Source organism: Suncus etruscus, chromosome 3, assembly GCF_024139225.1.
Source record: "Suncus etruscus isolate mSunEtr1 chromosome 3, mSunEtr1.pri.cur, whole genome shotgun sequence".
Taxonomy (NCBI): domain Eukaryota; kingdom Metazoa; phylum Chordata; class Mammalia; order Eulipotyphla; family Soricidae; genus Suncus; species Suncus etruscus.
In genome coordinates this window covers 64,195,173-64,211,258 of record NC_064850.1, presented here as the reverse complement: position 1 = coordinate 64,211,258, position 16,086 = coordinate 64,195,173, and the positions used below count along the sequence as shown (strand labels likewise).

The 16,086-nt window shown below is 44.5% G+C and overlaps 1 protein-coding gene across 1 annotated transcript in view; it reads left to right on the top strand.

The window, feature by feature from the left end:
• The window catches only part of DDX59 (DEAD-box helicase 59), a 205,875-nt gene extending 190,088 nt beyond the window's left edge, over positions 1-15,787 (top strand). The window contains exons 5-9 of the mRNA XM_049770633.1: positions 4,900-4,989; positions 9,055-9,306; positions 11,184-11,336; positions 11,827-11,955; positions 15,372-15,787. Coding sequence (XP_049626590.1) covers positions 4,900-4,989; positions 9,055-9,306; positions 11,184-11,336; positions 11,827-11,955; positions 15,372-15,635 — 888 coding nt within the window. The 3' untranslated portion in view covers positions 15,636-15,787. The remainder of the gene's footprint in view (positions 1-4,899; positions 4,990-9,054; positions 9,307-11,183; positions 11,337-11,826; positions 11,956-15,371) is intronic.
• Positions 15,788-16,086: the final 299 nt, after the last annotated feature.

Here is a 16,086-nt window from a genome sequence, read left to right as displayed (position 1 = left end):
CAGACTCTACTCACATATTTTGCTGCTATTGCTATCTGAGTTTGAACACTCTCTCCTTTGCCTTCAAATGATGGTCCAGGCTTACGTTGCTTTTCCCTTGCCTCTGACCAGGAATCATGCTTTTCCTTAAGGTGCCCTGACTCTGTTTGTCTCAGGAGAATAATTAGAAACCAGAATCTTGGCTCCAGATTAGTTGCTTCTTGCCCTGGCTTCTTGCTTCAGGGCCTTCTCAGTGTGCAGGGCCAGGATGCCCTCATCCTCTGGCCACTTTTGCCATCTGTTCGTTGGATCCCCAGTTCCTATTGATTGTAATGCAATTCACCAAGATGCATTTTCCATCATAGGAGAAGCCTGTATCCCGTTATCCTTTATGTTGCTGAAGTTATGACCCCCCTCTCCCCCATCAGTGTGCAATTATCTCCTCTTGTCACTTCTGTCCTCTGCCTTCTCCTGTCCAGTTGGCACTATCCCTTCCTCAGGCCAAGCCATGTCCCTCCCCACCGCCCTCAGAAAATTAGATTGAAACATTCGTCTGCTCAGCAAAGTTGTCTTCAAGAACACAGGCAAAAGAAAGATCCTTTCAGATAAACAGAACCAATAGTGTTCACAACCAGTCAACCATCTCCTGAACTGAGATATTCAGCAGAAAAGTACATGATTCCAGAAAGGAAGATCTAGAATTTAAAATAATAATTATTTTATTTTATTTTATTTTGTTGTTTTTTTGGGCCACACCCGGTGATGCTCAGGGGTTACTCCTGGCTATGTGCTCAGAAGTCGCTCCTGGCTTGGGGGATCATATAGGACGCCGGGGGATCGAACTGCGGTCCGTCCAAGGCTAGCGCAGGCAAGGCAGGCACCTTACCTCTAGCGCCACCGCCCGGCCCCAATACTAATTTTAAAAATATTTTAATTTTAAAAATCATGAGGTGCAAACATTTATTAAATCATAAAGAATAACAAGGGTTGGGTTAAATAAATAACATGGGGGCCGGAGAGATAGCATGGAGGTAAGCTGTTTGCCTTGCATGCAGAAGGTCTGTGGTTCGAATCCCAGCATCCCATATGGTCCCCCCAGCCTGCCAGGAGTGATTTCTGAGCGTAGAGCTAGGAGGAACCCCTGAGAGCTGCGGGTGTGACCCAAAAAACAAATAAATAAATAAATACCATGAAGGGCTAGAGTGAAAGCATAGTGGATAGGGCATTTGCCTTGCATACAGCCATCTCTGGTTTGATCCCTGGCATCCACATGGCCCTCCAAAATCTGGGAGTAACCCCACCATTGTGTAGCAGGGGTCCTCAAACTTTTTAAACAGGGAGCTAGTTCACTGTCCCTCAGACCATTAGAGGGTCTGACTATAATAAAAACAAAACTTATGAGCGAATTCTTATGCACACTGCATATATCTTATTTTGCAATGAAGAAACAAAACAGATACAAATACAATATGTGGCCCGCAGGCCATAGTTTGAGGACCACTGGATAGCCTAAAACAAAACCAAAATTAATAAATACCCCAGCCTCCCATATGGTTTCCAAGAGTAAGCCCTAAGCACTGCAGAGTGTGCCCTGCAAACAAAACGAAAAACAAGGAATTCTGATTACCAGAAACAAATTTTTTGTTTGTTTGTTTGTTTGTTTTTGGGTCACACCCGGCAGCACTCAGGGGTTACTCCTGGCTCTAAGCACAGAAATCACTCCTGGCTGGCTTGGGTGACCAAATGAAATGCCAGGATTTGAACCACCATCCTTTTGCGTCTAAGGCAAACGCCTTACCTCTCCGGCCCCAACCAGAAACAAATTTTAACTGTAAAGTGAGATGATGGATCTTTATTTTTGAGTATTTGGGAACCAGAGTTCTGAGGATCCCCATCAGCTCTGATTGAAGTAAACTAAACTTCTTCAATCACTTCCAGAATGGACATATGCTACATAATAATTATATTGTATCTGGTAAACCTAAAAGGGTACAATGTCACAGAATTAAGATGGCAATTACAAGCACTGTCAAATACTGGCTAATAGTTCTTTTTTTTTTTTTTTTTTTTTTTTTGGTTTTTGGGCCACACCCGGAGATGCTCAGGGGTTACTCCTGGCTGTCTGCTCAGAAATAGCTCCTGGCAGGCACGGGGGACCATATGGGACACCAGGATTTGAACCAACCACCTTTGGTCCTGGATTGGCTGCTTGCAAGGCAAACGCCGCTGTGCTATCTCTCCGGGCCCTGGCTAATAGTTTCTAAGTGTGGGATTAATTAATGGGAAAGACTTTATTCTTTTTTTTTTTTTTTTTTTTTTTTGGTTTTTGGTTTTTGGTTTTTGGGTCACACCCGGCCACACTCGGATTACTCCTGGCTCTATGCTCAGAAATTGCTCCTGGCAGGCTCAGGGGACCATATGGGATGCCGGGATTCAAACCACTGACCTTCTGCATGCAAGGCAAACACCTTACCTCCATGCTATATCTCCGGCCCCAGACTTTATTCTTGATGAGTTTTTGGAGTCCTACACAACAGTGCTTGGAACAGTGCTCAGGGGACCATGAAATGCCAGGGATCAAATTCCATCCCCTTGAGCTTTCTCCTTGGCCTTTTCCCTGATCATTAAAGGAAAAGATTAGATCTTCATTTAGCCTCTGAAGGAACCAAAGGGATAGTACATGGGTAGGACATTAACCTTGCAAGTGACTAATCAGGATTTAATTTCCGGCATCCCATATGTCCCTGAGCCTCTTGCCAGGAGTAATTCCTGAGAGCAGAACTAAGAGTAACTCCTGAGCATCTCCAGGTATGGCCCCAAAACAAAAACAAATTCAAGGTGAAGAACTAAAAGGATGGGGAGGGTCGTATAGCTTCCACATAAGCAGAGCAGGAAGGGGGTAGATGGGATGGGGTCTCTCTAAAGGAATTAACAGGGGTTAACAGAAGTTCCTCTGCAGAAGTCCGGATATGTATGGATTCCATCCCTAAAATTGTCTCATTCTCTGTGGCTTTACCATTGTGTTGGTGTCTGTCTGAAAAGTGGAGTATAATTAAATTTAAGAGGTCATTTGTAACTCGCTTATACTTGATACCACGCCCCGTCTCCTTTCCTCCCTTGTCATAATTATTATTATTTCCACTCTATGGATGGGAGAATAGAGACTCACACCATGACTATTAAGCATTAGATCATTACCACATTGGCCAAGGAGTCCCTGCTTTAACCACTACTTGAGCAAGCACATTATGAGCTGCTAAGAGCCTCAAGCAGCTGTGGATGTCATTTGTGTCCAACATCTTCATTGAAAAAGAAACAGCCCAACTAGGAAGGAATTAGCAGGAGTTTGTAGAGCTGACTCTGGTCATATGGGCCCATCCTAGGTAGTTCAGCCTTGGGGATTCTCCCCGCAACTTCTCCCACTCACCAGCCTCAGTGGCCTCCCTAGTTTTATCTCTTCTTTTTGCTCGATCCCCTGCTCTGGACCCAGGTTTTTCTTTCTAAACTTTGGATTTGTTTCTGTTCTGTGAGTTCGCTGAGAGCTGAGACTTATCAAACACCAAGTACCTGACAGTGTCTGGCATAGATTAACCACTCACAAGTGTAGAACTAGAGGTGAGAGTTGGGCCCGGAGAGATAGCACAGCAGTGCTTGCCTTGCAAGCAGCCGATCCAGAACCTAAGGTGGTTGGTTCGAATCCCAGTGTCCCATATGATCTCCCGTGCCTGCCAGGAGCTATTTCTGAGCAGACAGCCAGGAGTAACCCCTGAGCACCGCCGGGTGTGACCCAAAAAACAAAAAAACAAAAAACAAAAAAAAAAGAACTAGAGGTGAGAGCGATAGCACAGCAGGTAGGGTGCTTGCCTTGCATATGCCGACCCAGGTTCGAATCCCAGCATCCCATATGGTTCTCTGAGCCTAATAGGAATGATCCCTGAGCACTGCCAGGTGTGGCCCGGAAACAAACAGGCTCAAGGGGCTGGAGAGATCTTATAAGGGTCGCAAACATGTCTTGCACATGGATGATCCCTGTTTGATCCCCAATTTACACAATCCCCTTACGGGCCCAGAACAACAACAGAGCGGTTTGGGTAAGGCCCAGCACTGCAGGCTTAAGAAGCATTGAACCCTTGGGCCCTTGCACTGAATGTCTGGCGTAGTGGCTGGTAATCACTGAGAGGGTCTCCTGAAGACTGCTTGGAAGACCACACCCCAATATTTATATACACAAAATGAATGTAAGTGAATAATATCTAAACTTTCCATCCCAATTTTATTTTAGTGCACATAACTTTTTAAAAAAATTTTTTTGTTTGTTTTGGGTCACACCCGGCAGTGCTCGGGTTCCTCCTGGCTCTATGCTCAGAAATTGCCCCTGGCAGGCACAGGGGACCATATGGGATGCCAGGATTGAACCACCGTCCTTCTTCATGCAAGGCAAACACCTTACCTCCATGCTATCTCTCCGGCCCCTTATATTATTTAAGTGTTTTTGTCCTTCCCTATGTTGTTGAGTGACCAGGATCTCATATACTCAGTTGCAATGCTCTGAGCATCACATACAATTGTGTGTTTGGGGATCCCCACAATAGAGTGCCCCCAATTGGAGCCTCATCTGTCGGCTGGTAGTCTGACAGGCACTCTGTGAACTTTTTTAACTCCTGCTAACTCTGTTTTTTTTTTTTTTTTTTGGTTTTTTTTTTTTTTTTTGGTTTTTGGGCCACACCCGTTTGATGCTCAGGGGTTACTCCTGGCTATGTGCTCAGAAGTTGCCCCTGGCTTGGGGGACCATATGGGACACCGGGGGATCGAACCGCGGTCCTTCCTTGGCTAGCGCTTGCAAGGCAGACACCTTACCTCCAGCGCCACCTACCCGGCCCCCTTAACTCTGGTTTTATTTCCTTTTTCTTTGTTCCTCAGGTCATCATCGCCACGCCCGGGCGGCTCTTGGACATCATCAAACAGAGCTCCGTGGAACTCAGCAGCATAAGAATTGTAGTGGTAGATGAAGTAAGTATAAAGTTCAGAAGTGCTACTCATACATTGTAAGTCATTTATAAAGCATGTGTTACAGTGCCATAGTTCCACTGTGTATTTTCCTTAAGGGGGAAGAATTATGTTGGGGGGGCTTATTTTTTTTTGGTTTTTGGACCACACCTGGCGATGCTTAGGGGTTACCCCTGACTCTGCTTTCAGAAATCACTCCTGGTGGTGCTTAGGGGACTGTATGGGATGCTGGAGATTAAACTCATGTAAGTCCGTGCAAGGCAAATGCCCTACCTTCTATGCTATAGCTTCAGCCCTGGGTGCTTACCTTTCTGTTTGGTTTTGTTTTGTTTGCTGGTTTCAGCCAGCAGTATTCCGGACTACTCCAGGTACCGTTCTCTGTAGACCAGGCCCTGCTGAAGTAAAACCCAGTTCTCCTAGCTCCAATACATGCACTTAATCCTGCAAGCTCTCTTTTACTGCTCAGGTCATATTTTTGGAGAGGGTGGTTTGGGGATCACAACCAGTGGTGCTCAGGGGCTACTCTCAACTCTGTGCATAGGGATCATGCCTGTGGTGCTCTGGAGACCATGCAGTACCAGGGAAGGAACATGGGCCTCCCACATACAGAGCACACATTCAGCCTACTGCACCATCTCTCCAGCTTATGGGTGATTTTCTTGATCATAGTGTGGTTCTAAAGCTGGCTCTTGTGTTGTTTATAGCTCCTAGACACAAGTATAATTTACCAAAACCTAAAACCATGGTTTTAAGTTCCCCCATGGCAGAAACACCAGATACATCAGGTACTGCTATGTTTGTTTTCTAAAGTGATGCTCGCTATTAACCATCTAGAACTAGAGAACTAGGTGGTAGGTGCTTGTTAGCAGGAATTAGGAAGGTGGCACTTTTGTATTGGCCTCTGGGCTTGTGATTTGCTGCATTGCACAGAGTGGGCTGTCCTTGTCTTCACACCTGCCTCAGGAGGTAACATGAATGTGTTAATATTTTTTTGTTTGGTTTTTGTATGGGTGCCATATCCAGCAATGCTCAAGGCTTATTCCTGTCTCTGCATTCAGGTAGTGCTTGGTGGACCATATGGGATGCTGAGGGTTGAACCAAGGTGGGTCTTGTTTAAGGCAAGTGCTCTGCCCTCTGTGGTATTGCTCTGGCCCCCAAATGTGTTAATATCTGATGCTGCAACATCCTGTGGGCATTGAGCTAGCATCCAGTGGTGATTCAGTCCAGACCAGGCTGTTCCAAACTGTATGCTCAGTTGTAGGACCATGTAGACCGTCTGGTCTTCAGACTAAGTGGGCCCTTAGAAAGGCCATGAGCTGCATCATCAAGGTGGGGTCAGATGCTAGGGATCTGGGTTTGATGTGAGAGACCCAGAGACTTCCCAGCAATCAGGTATAGAAGACTGTGACCTGTCTGAGTGAGTTTTTTTTCTGCTGCTCCAGGCAGGAGAGATGAAGGAGGAAGGAGTCAGAGCCAGTCCCCCAGTCAAGAGGTGAGGATGGCCAAGATTAGGCTGGAGACAGGAGGAACCAGTCTGGGTAACCCTAAAAGCAAAAGAGCCTTCAGAGGAGTGCTGCCCAGAATTGGTACAGATCTCCTGAATTTTGGCTGTGCTTTGAACTTGTGAGAAGAACAATGAATATGGCTTGGGTTTGGTTTTAGAAATGCCATGGAGGTAGGACATTTGCCTTGCATACAGAAGGATGGTTCAAATCCCGGTAACCCATATGGTCTCCAAGCTTGCCAGGAATGATTTCTGAGCATAGAGCCAGGAGTAAGCCCTGAGCACTGCTGGGTGTGACCCAAAAACAAAACAAACAAACAAACAAAAGAAATGCCACTTTCATGTGGGTGGTGGTGAGGGCAGCAGGAGTGCTTGTGAGAAGTCAGAGACTCAGTTGCAGAGGAAGGCTTGAAAGTTGAGGGACAGGGGCAGGAAACCAAAGAAGTAAGGGATGGAAAGACAACAGGGCTCCATGCCCTTGATCTGTGTATAGCCAATTGCAGTTCCTTGCCCAGCACTGCATAGGGTCCCCAGCACTGCATAATGTCCCCTGAGCCCTGCCAGGAGTGGCCCTTAGATCACACCCTGCTTTTACCCAAAACAAAGGTGTTCCCCCAATTTATTCTTTTTTCACCAATTTCTTTGATATGTAAATGTCCACCTATACTGGAATAGCTTGATATAGGCACCTTTATCACTCACTCTACCCTCACCCTCCTGGTTTGAGTAATTAAAGAGGTTTTGGTTTGGCTTAGCATGTAGAGAAGGACCACAAGGCTAGAAACCAGCTGACGCCATGATTTGACTGGTTTGGTTAATTAATTCTTCACCACTACCCTGCTTCAGACCCATTCACCCAGGGTTGGAAATACGATGTGTGGGGTGATTTCACAACCTGGGTATGGCCCAAAATCAAAGAAAGAAAACCAAGGTGTGATTTGAGAGGCCAGAGGGATGCTGAGATCCAATCAGTCAGTCAGAGGTACTAGAGGAAGCAGGCACTGGAGGAAAAAGTATGGAAGGAATCATGGAGTAACTGCAGTGGGAGCAGGTGGCTGGAATACAGAGATTTCTAGGCAGCAGAGAAAAGACCTTCTGTTCACAGAGTAAAAGTTTAGTTCTATATTAAAAATCAGGAATGCTGACTAAAATACAAAAGGAGAAGGCATTTTATATATATTTTCTGTGATATCAGGCATTGAATCCAGGTCTCAGGTATGCATTTGACTGAACCCCATCCCTATAACCTCCAACCCCAAGCATTCAGATTTTACATTTAAGATAATATCTTATTGGAGCTGGAGCAGTGGCACAAGCAGTAAGGTGTCTGCCTTGCCCGTGCTAGCTTAGGACGGACCACGGTTTGATCCCCCGGCATCCCATATGGTCCCCGAAGCCAGGAGCATTTTCTGAGCACATAGCCAGGAGTAACTCCTGAGTGTCACCAGGTGTGGCAAAATAATAATAATAATAATAATAATAATAATATCTTAGTATAGGGGCCAGAGTAATAGCACAGCAGGCAGAGCATTTGCCATGCATGAGGCTGACCTGGGTTTGATTCCTGGCATCCCAAATGGTCCTGTGAGCCTGCCAGGAGTACCATTTGAGCACAGAACCAGGAGAAACCCCTGACCACCACTGGATATGACTCAACCACTCTCCTTCCCCCCCCCAAAATACCCCAAAACATAATATCTTATAAATATTTCTCCTGCCCTAGTGATTACATGTCTTGAATATGGACACAAATAGTGTCATGTTTTATTATATCCTCAGCCTGTACTACTACCAGAGATTTATTATCATACAGTCAATATGAACATTTTTATACTCTACTCACCAAGTCCCCATTTATAGATGGGCTGTATATATTTTTGTCCCTATAAATAATGCTGTAATAAAAAAAACTCTGTTATTCTTCCTTATGTCGTTGCACAATGTATAATTCTATCTACCGTATTTTCTGGCATTTTGAAACGAAAAAAAGTCAACCAAAAATCGGGGGTCGTCTTATACACCAAGTATGTCCCAAAAAACTTTTTGATACGATCGTCTGGATATTGCCATGAAACGAATATTCCAACTTGATCCTGCACCAATCACTGCAAGGCTGCTTGGACCGCCTCTCTAACTTAGCCAATCCAAGCAGGTTTTTTATGCATGCAAATTAGACAATGTTCTATACCCGAATCTACACTGTCAAAAGCCTGCTCAGATGACCGGAGTCAGAGAGGAAGTCTATTATAGTATAGCCTTTGAACCTTTGCTTGTTGTGATTGGCTCACTCTGGTACATACAGTTGCAGCACAAAAACGTTCTGTCTTATACAGCGAATATAGGCCTAAACCTATGTTTTAACTGTAAAATTACGGAGTCGTCTTATATGCTGGAAAATATGGTAAATACATCTGTTTTTTTTTCCAACTGCTTCTCTCTCCTCAGATATGATAGACTTTTCTGTATAAAAGTTTATTGGTTTTAGAAGATTATATCATTTTTTCCTTAGGTGGCTGTTGGTTTCATTGTCAAGCAGAATTTACTTTCTGATGCTTTTGTTTCAGGTCGACACCATGCTAAAGATGGGATTTCAGCAGCAAGTACTTGACATTTTGGAAAATGTTCCCACGGACTCTCAGACCATTCTAGTTTCTGCTACGATTCCAGCCAGCATAGAGCAGCTGGCAGGCCGGCTCCTGAATAACCCCTTGAGAATCATCACCGGAGAGAAGAACCTGCCTTGTGCCAGTGTGCGGCAAATTGTTCTGTGGGTAGAGGAGCCAGCCAAAAAGAGAAAATTATTTGAAATCTTAAATGTGAGTGGTCCTCTGTTTATGGATTGTCATCATTTTACAAATGGTCTTAAACAGGGGCCAGAGCAGTGATGCAAGCAGTAAGGCGTCTGCCTTGCCTTCGTGCTGACCTAGGATGGACTGCAGTTCAATCCCCTAGCGTTCTATATGGTCCTCCAAGCCAGGAAAAATTTCTGAGCACATAGCCAGGAGTAACCTCTGAGCATCACCTGGTGTGGCCCAACCCCCCCCAAATAATAATAATTAATAAAATAAAATAAAATAAAATGGGGGCCAGAGAGATAGCACAGTGGTAGGGCATTCGCCTTGCATGTGGCTGACCCAGGATAGACATGGGTTTGATTTCCGGCATCCCATATGGTCCTCCCTAGCCTGTCAGGAGCGATTTCTGAGCACAGAGCCAGGAGAAACTCTGAGTGCTGCTAGGTGTGGCCCCCCAAAAAATATGCAATAACAACAAAATTAAATAAAATAAAATAAAAAATGGTCTTAAAGAGAATTAGTCTTAAATTTAGCTTTTGGGGAGTTTGAGTATCTTTTAATAACAGTTTGAAGTACCTAAGAATTCACTGAGGATTAATAGATTTTTATCTGTGATAGTATATTGTATAGATACAAGGTTTTTATTTTCCTTTCTTTGTTATGGAGAGATTGTCAAATGTCAAGGTCATTCCTAAAGAATATTTTCTGGGGGCCGGAGAGATAGCATGGAGGTAAGGCGTTTGCCTTTCATGCAGGAGGTCATCAGTTCGAATCCCGGCGTCCCATATGGTCCCCTGTGCCTGCCTGGAGCCAGGAATAACCCCTGAGCACTGCCGGGTGTGACCCAAAAACCACAAAAAAAAAAAAAAAAAAGAATATTTTCTGGTTTAAAGACATTTGAATTTGATATGTGAGTTTGATTTTATTTATAAGTTGAAGACACTTTTTTTTTTTAACTAGTCTGTTTTGAAATAGAATTTCTTTGCTTTTTCTTTTTTTTCTTTTTTTCTTTCTGCTTTTGCTCCACACCCTGTGGTATACAGAAATCACTCCTGGCAAGCTCAGGGGATGATATGGAATGCCATGGATAAAACTCAGGTATGCCACATATAAGGCAAGAACCTTATCTGCTGTATGATCTCTTTCTTGGGCTCCTGAAATAGAATTTCTTTCAACAGTAGTTAGCTTTAAGGCAGGGAAATATGGCTTAGTACTAAAGAACTTATCTTGAATATGTGAACCTGTGGGTTTGATCCCAGCACTGCAGAGAGAGAAAAAAGTAAAAAATAACTAGCTTTTTTTTTGGGGGGGGGGTGGGTCCACACCCGGCAGTGCTCAAGGGTTACTACTGGTTCTATGCTTAGAAATTGTTCCTGACAGACTCAGGAGACCATATGGGATACCAGGAATCAAATCCAGGTTCGTCCTGGATCTGCCGAGTACAAGGCAAACGCCCTACCGACGTGCTATCACTCTGGCCCCAAAATAACTAGCTTTAACAGAAATTTGTGAAATGGATTATATATACATAGTTGCTTAAAACTTCAGCACTATGTTAAATAATCTTGTATTGACTTAAGAGCAGCATTTAAAATTGCATTTAAATTTTCTACTATTATTGTGTAGTGAAAGTAGGAGAAAGGTGAAAGATTTTCGAATGCCCCCTGATGGTGCACAGGGGTTACTCTTGGTTCTGCACTCAGAAGTCGCTTCTGGCAGACTTGGGGAACCATAAGGGATGCCAGGGATTGAACCTGGGTTTGTCCCAGGTTGGCTGCATGCAAGTCTAATACCCTACCACTGTGCTATTTCTTTGGCCCTGATTGCCAATTTTATTCAGAACCCTCATGTTAAAATTCTGCAGTGATCTATGAGTCATTTCAAATTAATGTTTTTAGGATAGGAAGCTCTTTAAACCTCCAGTCTTAGTATTCGTGGACTACAAACTCGGAGCAGATCTGCTGAGCGAAGCTGTGAAGACAATCACTGGTCTCAGAAGCACACCCATACACTCTGAGAAGTCACAGACACAAAGGATGAAGATCTTGGAGGTTTGACTCACTACATTCTCTTCTCTTTTCCTTCCTGCCAATCTGTTTTGCCTCATTTTCAAAAGGCACCATAGCTTCAGTGGGTCTGTGAGCAGGTCACTTCCCAGCGCCTTTGAACTCAGCAAGGCAGAGACCCTGCCATGAAATTGTTCCTGTTGCTTGGGTCCTGTGTTTGTGAAGCAGCAAAGCTCCTCTGTCTCTGTTTAGTATTAAGTAGGTTTGTGTGTGTGTGTGTGTGTGTGTGTGTGTGTGTGTGTGTGTGTGTGTGTGTGTGTGTGTATGGGTGTGGGTGTGTGTGCTCGTGTGTGCATGTTCGTATGCCTTGTGTTTGTGTGTGGGGTGTGTGTGTATGGGTGTGTGTGTGTGTGCATGCGCTTCCAAGGCATGCCTTGTGTTTGTGTCCAGAGTACTGGGTAAAGCAGCAAACAAAGGTTGTCTAAAATCACCCAAGATCACTTCTGAGTGACCCTTTGTTTCTTTTCTTGTCAAGGGTCTTCTGGAAGGAGACTATGACGTGGTGGTGAGTACCGGCATGCTGGGAAGAGGCCTGGACTTGATCAATATCAAGCTGGTGGTGAATTTTGATATGCCCTCCAGCATGGATGAATATGTGCACCAGGTGAGTTTCGATGTGCCCCCAGCATAGAGAGTACATGCACCAGGTAGAGCTATGCTTCCCAGCATGGAAGATACGTGCACTGGGTAAAGATATATTCCCCAGCATGGAGAATATTTGCATCAGGTAGAGATATGCACCACTGTGATATCAGGCTTGACAGTTAACATCAAATTTGAAACATTTTTGCTTTGTGTGGGGAGGAGGCATACCTGGAAGTCCTCAGGGCTTACTCCTTGCACCGTGCTTAGGGATCACTCCAGGCCATGCTCAGGGGACCCAAAGCAGTGCTGGGGATTGAACCCAGGTCAGTTGTGTGCCCAGCAGGTGTCCTACCCATTATAATCTTGTTCCAACCCTATAATTTTGCTTTTAAAATCTAGCCATAGGGGCAAAAGCATAAATAATTCAGTGGGGGCCCGGAGAGATAGCACAGTGGTGTTTGCCTTGCAAGCAGCTGATCCAGGACCAAAGGTGGTTGGTTCAAATCCCGGTGTGTCCCATATGGTCCCCCGTGCCTGCCAGGAGCTATTTCTGAGCAGACAGCCAGGAGTAACCCCTGAGCACCGCCGGGTGTGACCCAAAAACCAAAAAAAAAAAACAAAAAAAAAAAACTCAGTGGGCTGAGGGCCTGTTCAGTGTGAGTTGTGTTCTTCAATCTCCCATACCTCATGGTGGAGTGGGTTTCCTTCCCCACATACTTAGGAATATAACACAGAAATGAAAAAGAGTTTTTTGGGTGCAGGGAGCTGGTTCTGTGGGCTGGAGTACATGTAGGAGGCCCTGCATTCAATCTCTGGCACCACACAGCCCCCTAAGCACTACCAGGATTGAACCTCAAGCACCGTTGAGTATGGCCCCAGGCCAAGTTAAAAATATCCACTGGTATAACAATATAATTATATTTTATAGTAATAATAATAAAATATGAGACCAGGGAGGGTAGTTCAAGTGGTCAGTTAATTATAGGCATGTGCAAGGATCTGGCATTTATATCCAGCACATACAGCCCCCAGCATCACTGACATATCCCTAAGTACTCTAGAGGTGGCCCCTATGGAAAACAAAACAATAAATAAACAAATAAACCATATACGCACCTAAAATATATTTAAGAGAACCAGAGCAATAACTTCAGATGTTGATTTAAAAACTGAAGCATTTTGGTTTTGGTTTACTTTTGTTTCTTTTGTATTTCTTGCTTTCTTCAATGAGCACATTAAATAAGTGTCTTTTATTATTGAGGGAAGAAGGAGACTTTGTTTTCAAAGATTGTTTTAAGTTGTTACAGCGGGCCAAAATAAAATCTATCCGTTTAAGTATTCGTTTTTCAGGAATCTTGTCTTCATCGCCTCTTCCTATCCTTGTTTGTTCTAGTCTTTCACCGTTTCAGATTTTGTTCCTCCCCTTTGCTGCCTGAGAGAACAGAAGCTCCTTTTTCTAGCAGAGAAACAGAGCCTTGTATTCCACTCTGTTATCTCTCTGACCGCTGCCTGTCTGCCTCCTTCAGCATCACTTCCAACCTCTTCAAGGAGAGTCTTTCTCTGTGCTTAGAATTGCCTCTGGACCCAACACTGAAATGCTTTTCATGCCTTCTAAGCAGAGTCACTTTCATTTTCCTGAAAATGTCTCTCTGTCTTGTCCTTCTGTCTCTCTTTTTTTGGGGGGAGGCACACCCGGTGATGCTCAGGGGTTACTTCTGGCTATGCGCTCAGAAATTACCCCTAGCTTGGGGGACCATATGGGACACTGGGGATTGAATGCGGTCCATCCTAGGTTAGGGTCTGCAAGGCAAACGCCCTACTGCCTACGCTACTGCTCCAGCCCCAGTCACTTTCTTTCTAGGACCCCTCACTCATCTGTCCAGCAAGGGACCTGAATATTCCCAGGAGTTTTCAAATAATTTGACTTTCATTCAGGTTTTCCTTCTAATAGCTGGGTCAGAACACTTTCTAGAATAAATAAATCATAAAGATGCTTCTCTGATGCTCAGACCAGGCCCTTCTGCTGATAATTTTGATGGAGCCTTTCCTGCCCATTGCCTTGAAGACTGTGTGCTTACACAGTGTGTGAGGTTTTGGTCCAGCAGTACCCCAGTGAGTGGGATTCCTGAGCTCTACCCAGAATGGTCCCAGGTCCCTCTGTTTATCTCCTTCTGTATTGGGGTGTGTTTCTGTTCAGTGCAGTAATGAATACTTATTCCCAAGACCAATGCAAGTGACAAGAGATGTAAAATGAAAAGTGGTTTTTATTTTTCCCCTTGGAGTGGGACCACATCAGCAGTGCTCAGTGTTTAATCCTGTTACTCTTGGCTCTGTGCTCAAGAACACTAGGTAATTAATGTTCTAGGGACTATGTGTGGTACCAAGAATTGGGGTCAGCTGTGTGCAAGGTTAACACCTTAACCCCTGTGTTCTCTTGTGTGCTTTTTCTTCTCTTTCTCTCAGCACCAACTTTCATTTTCTTTCTTTTTCTTTCTCTTTCTTTCTTTCTTTCTTTCTTTCTTTCTTTCTTTCTTTCTTTCTTTCTTTCTTTCTTTCTTTCTTTCTTTCTTTCTTTCTTTCTTTCCTTCCTTCCTTCCTTCCTTCCTTCCTTCCTTCCTTCCTTCCTTCCTTCCTTCCTTCCTTCCTTCCTTCCTTCCTTCCTTCCTTCCTTCCTTCCTTCCTTCCTTCCTTCCTTCCTTCCTTCCTTCCTTCCTTCCTTCCTTTCTTTCTTTCTTTCTTTTTTTTTTAAATGTTTTTTTGTTTTTGGGCCACACCCAGCGGTGCTCCGGGGTTACTCCTGGCTGTCTGCTCAGAAATAGCTCCTGGCAGGCACGGGGGACCATATAGGACACCGGGATTCGAACCAACCACCTTTGGTCTTGGATCGACTGCTTGCAAGGCAAATGCCGCTGTGCTATCTCTCCGGGCCCCTTTCTTCCTTTCTTTTCTTTTTTTTTCTTTTTTTTTTGGTTTTTCTGCCACACCTGGTGACACTCAGGGGTTACTCCTGGTTATGCACTCAGAAATCGCTCCTGGCTTGAGGGACCGTATGGAACGCCAGGGGATCGAACTTCAGTCCATCCTAGGTCAGCACGTGCAAGACAAATGCCCTACCCCTTGCGCCAGGGTTCCGGCCCCAACTTTCATTTTCTTTCAAAAGACTTTGAAACAGGGGTCTCAAACTCAATTTACCTGGGGGCCGCAGGAGGCAAAGTCGGGGTTATCCTTGAGTGCAAAGTCAGTAGTAAGCCTTGAACATTGGGGAGGTGTGACCCAAACAACTAAAACAAAACAAAACAAAAAAAGATTCCTCTAGGGCAGGGCCACAAAATGTTGTACAGAGGGCCACAAATGGCCCGCAGGCCCCGAGTTTGAGACCCCTGCTTGGAGAGTTTTTGTCAACATTTTTCAAATGTCTTTTGCTTTGCATTTCAGGTTGGAAGAGTGGGGAGATTAGGTCAGAATGGAACTGCCATCACTTTCATCAACAACAGCTCAAGAAGTCTCTTCTGGGACATTACAAAAAGAGTGGCGCCCACTGGATCCCTTCTCCCCCCACAGCTGCTGCATTCTCCATATCTTCATGACCAAAAGAGGAAGGAGCAGCAGAAAAACAAACAGATACACAGTGATATGATCACCAGGGCTAATCTCATAGACATCATTAAAAAACATGAGAAAAGTCATTCTCAAAAATAATTTCTTAGGCCACTTTCATTTTTATTGTATATTACCAGTGAAAACATCTGTTGTTACTCTCTGGCTCGAATAAGCAGGACAGGTACATGAAATAAATGACATATAATTTTTAAAATAATAGAATATCACAGTTGTAATGGCAACATTGTATTATTTTCCTAATTTTTCTTTTTTTCCTGCTTTTTGGGTCACACCCAGCGCTCAGGGGTTACTCCTGGCTCTGTGCTCAGAAATTGCTCCTGGAAGGCAGGGGGGGGACCATATGGGACGCTGAGATTCAAACAACCATTTGTCCTGGATTGGCTGCTTGCAAGACAAGCGCCCTACTACTGTACTATTTCTCCAGCCCCTATTATCCTAATTTTTTTTTTTTTTTTGGTTTTTGGGCCACACCCAGCAGTGCTCAGAGGTTACTCCTGGCTGTCTGTTCAGAAATAGCTCCTGGCAGGCT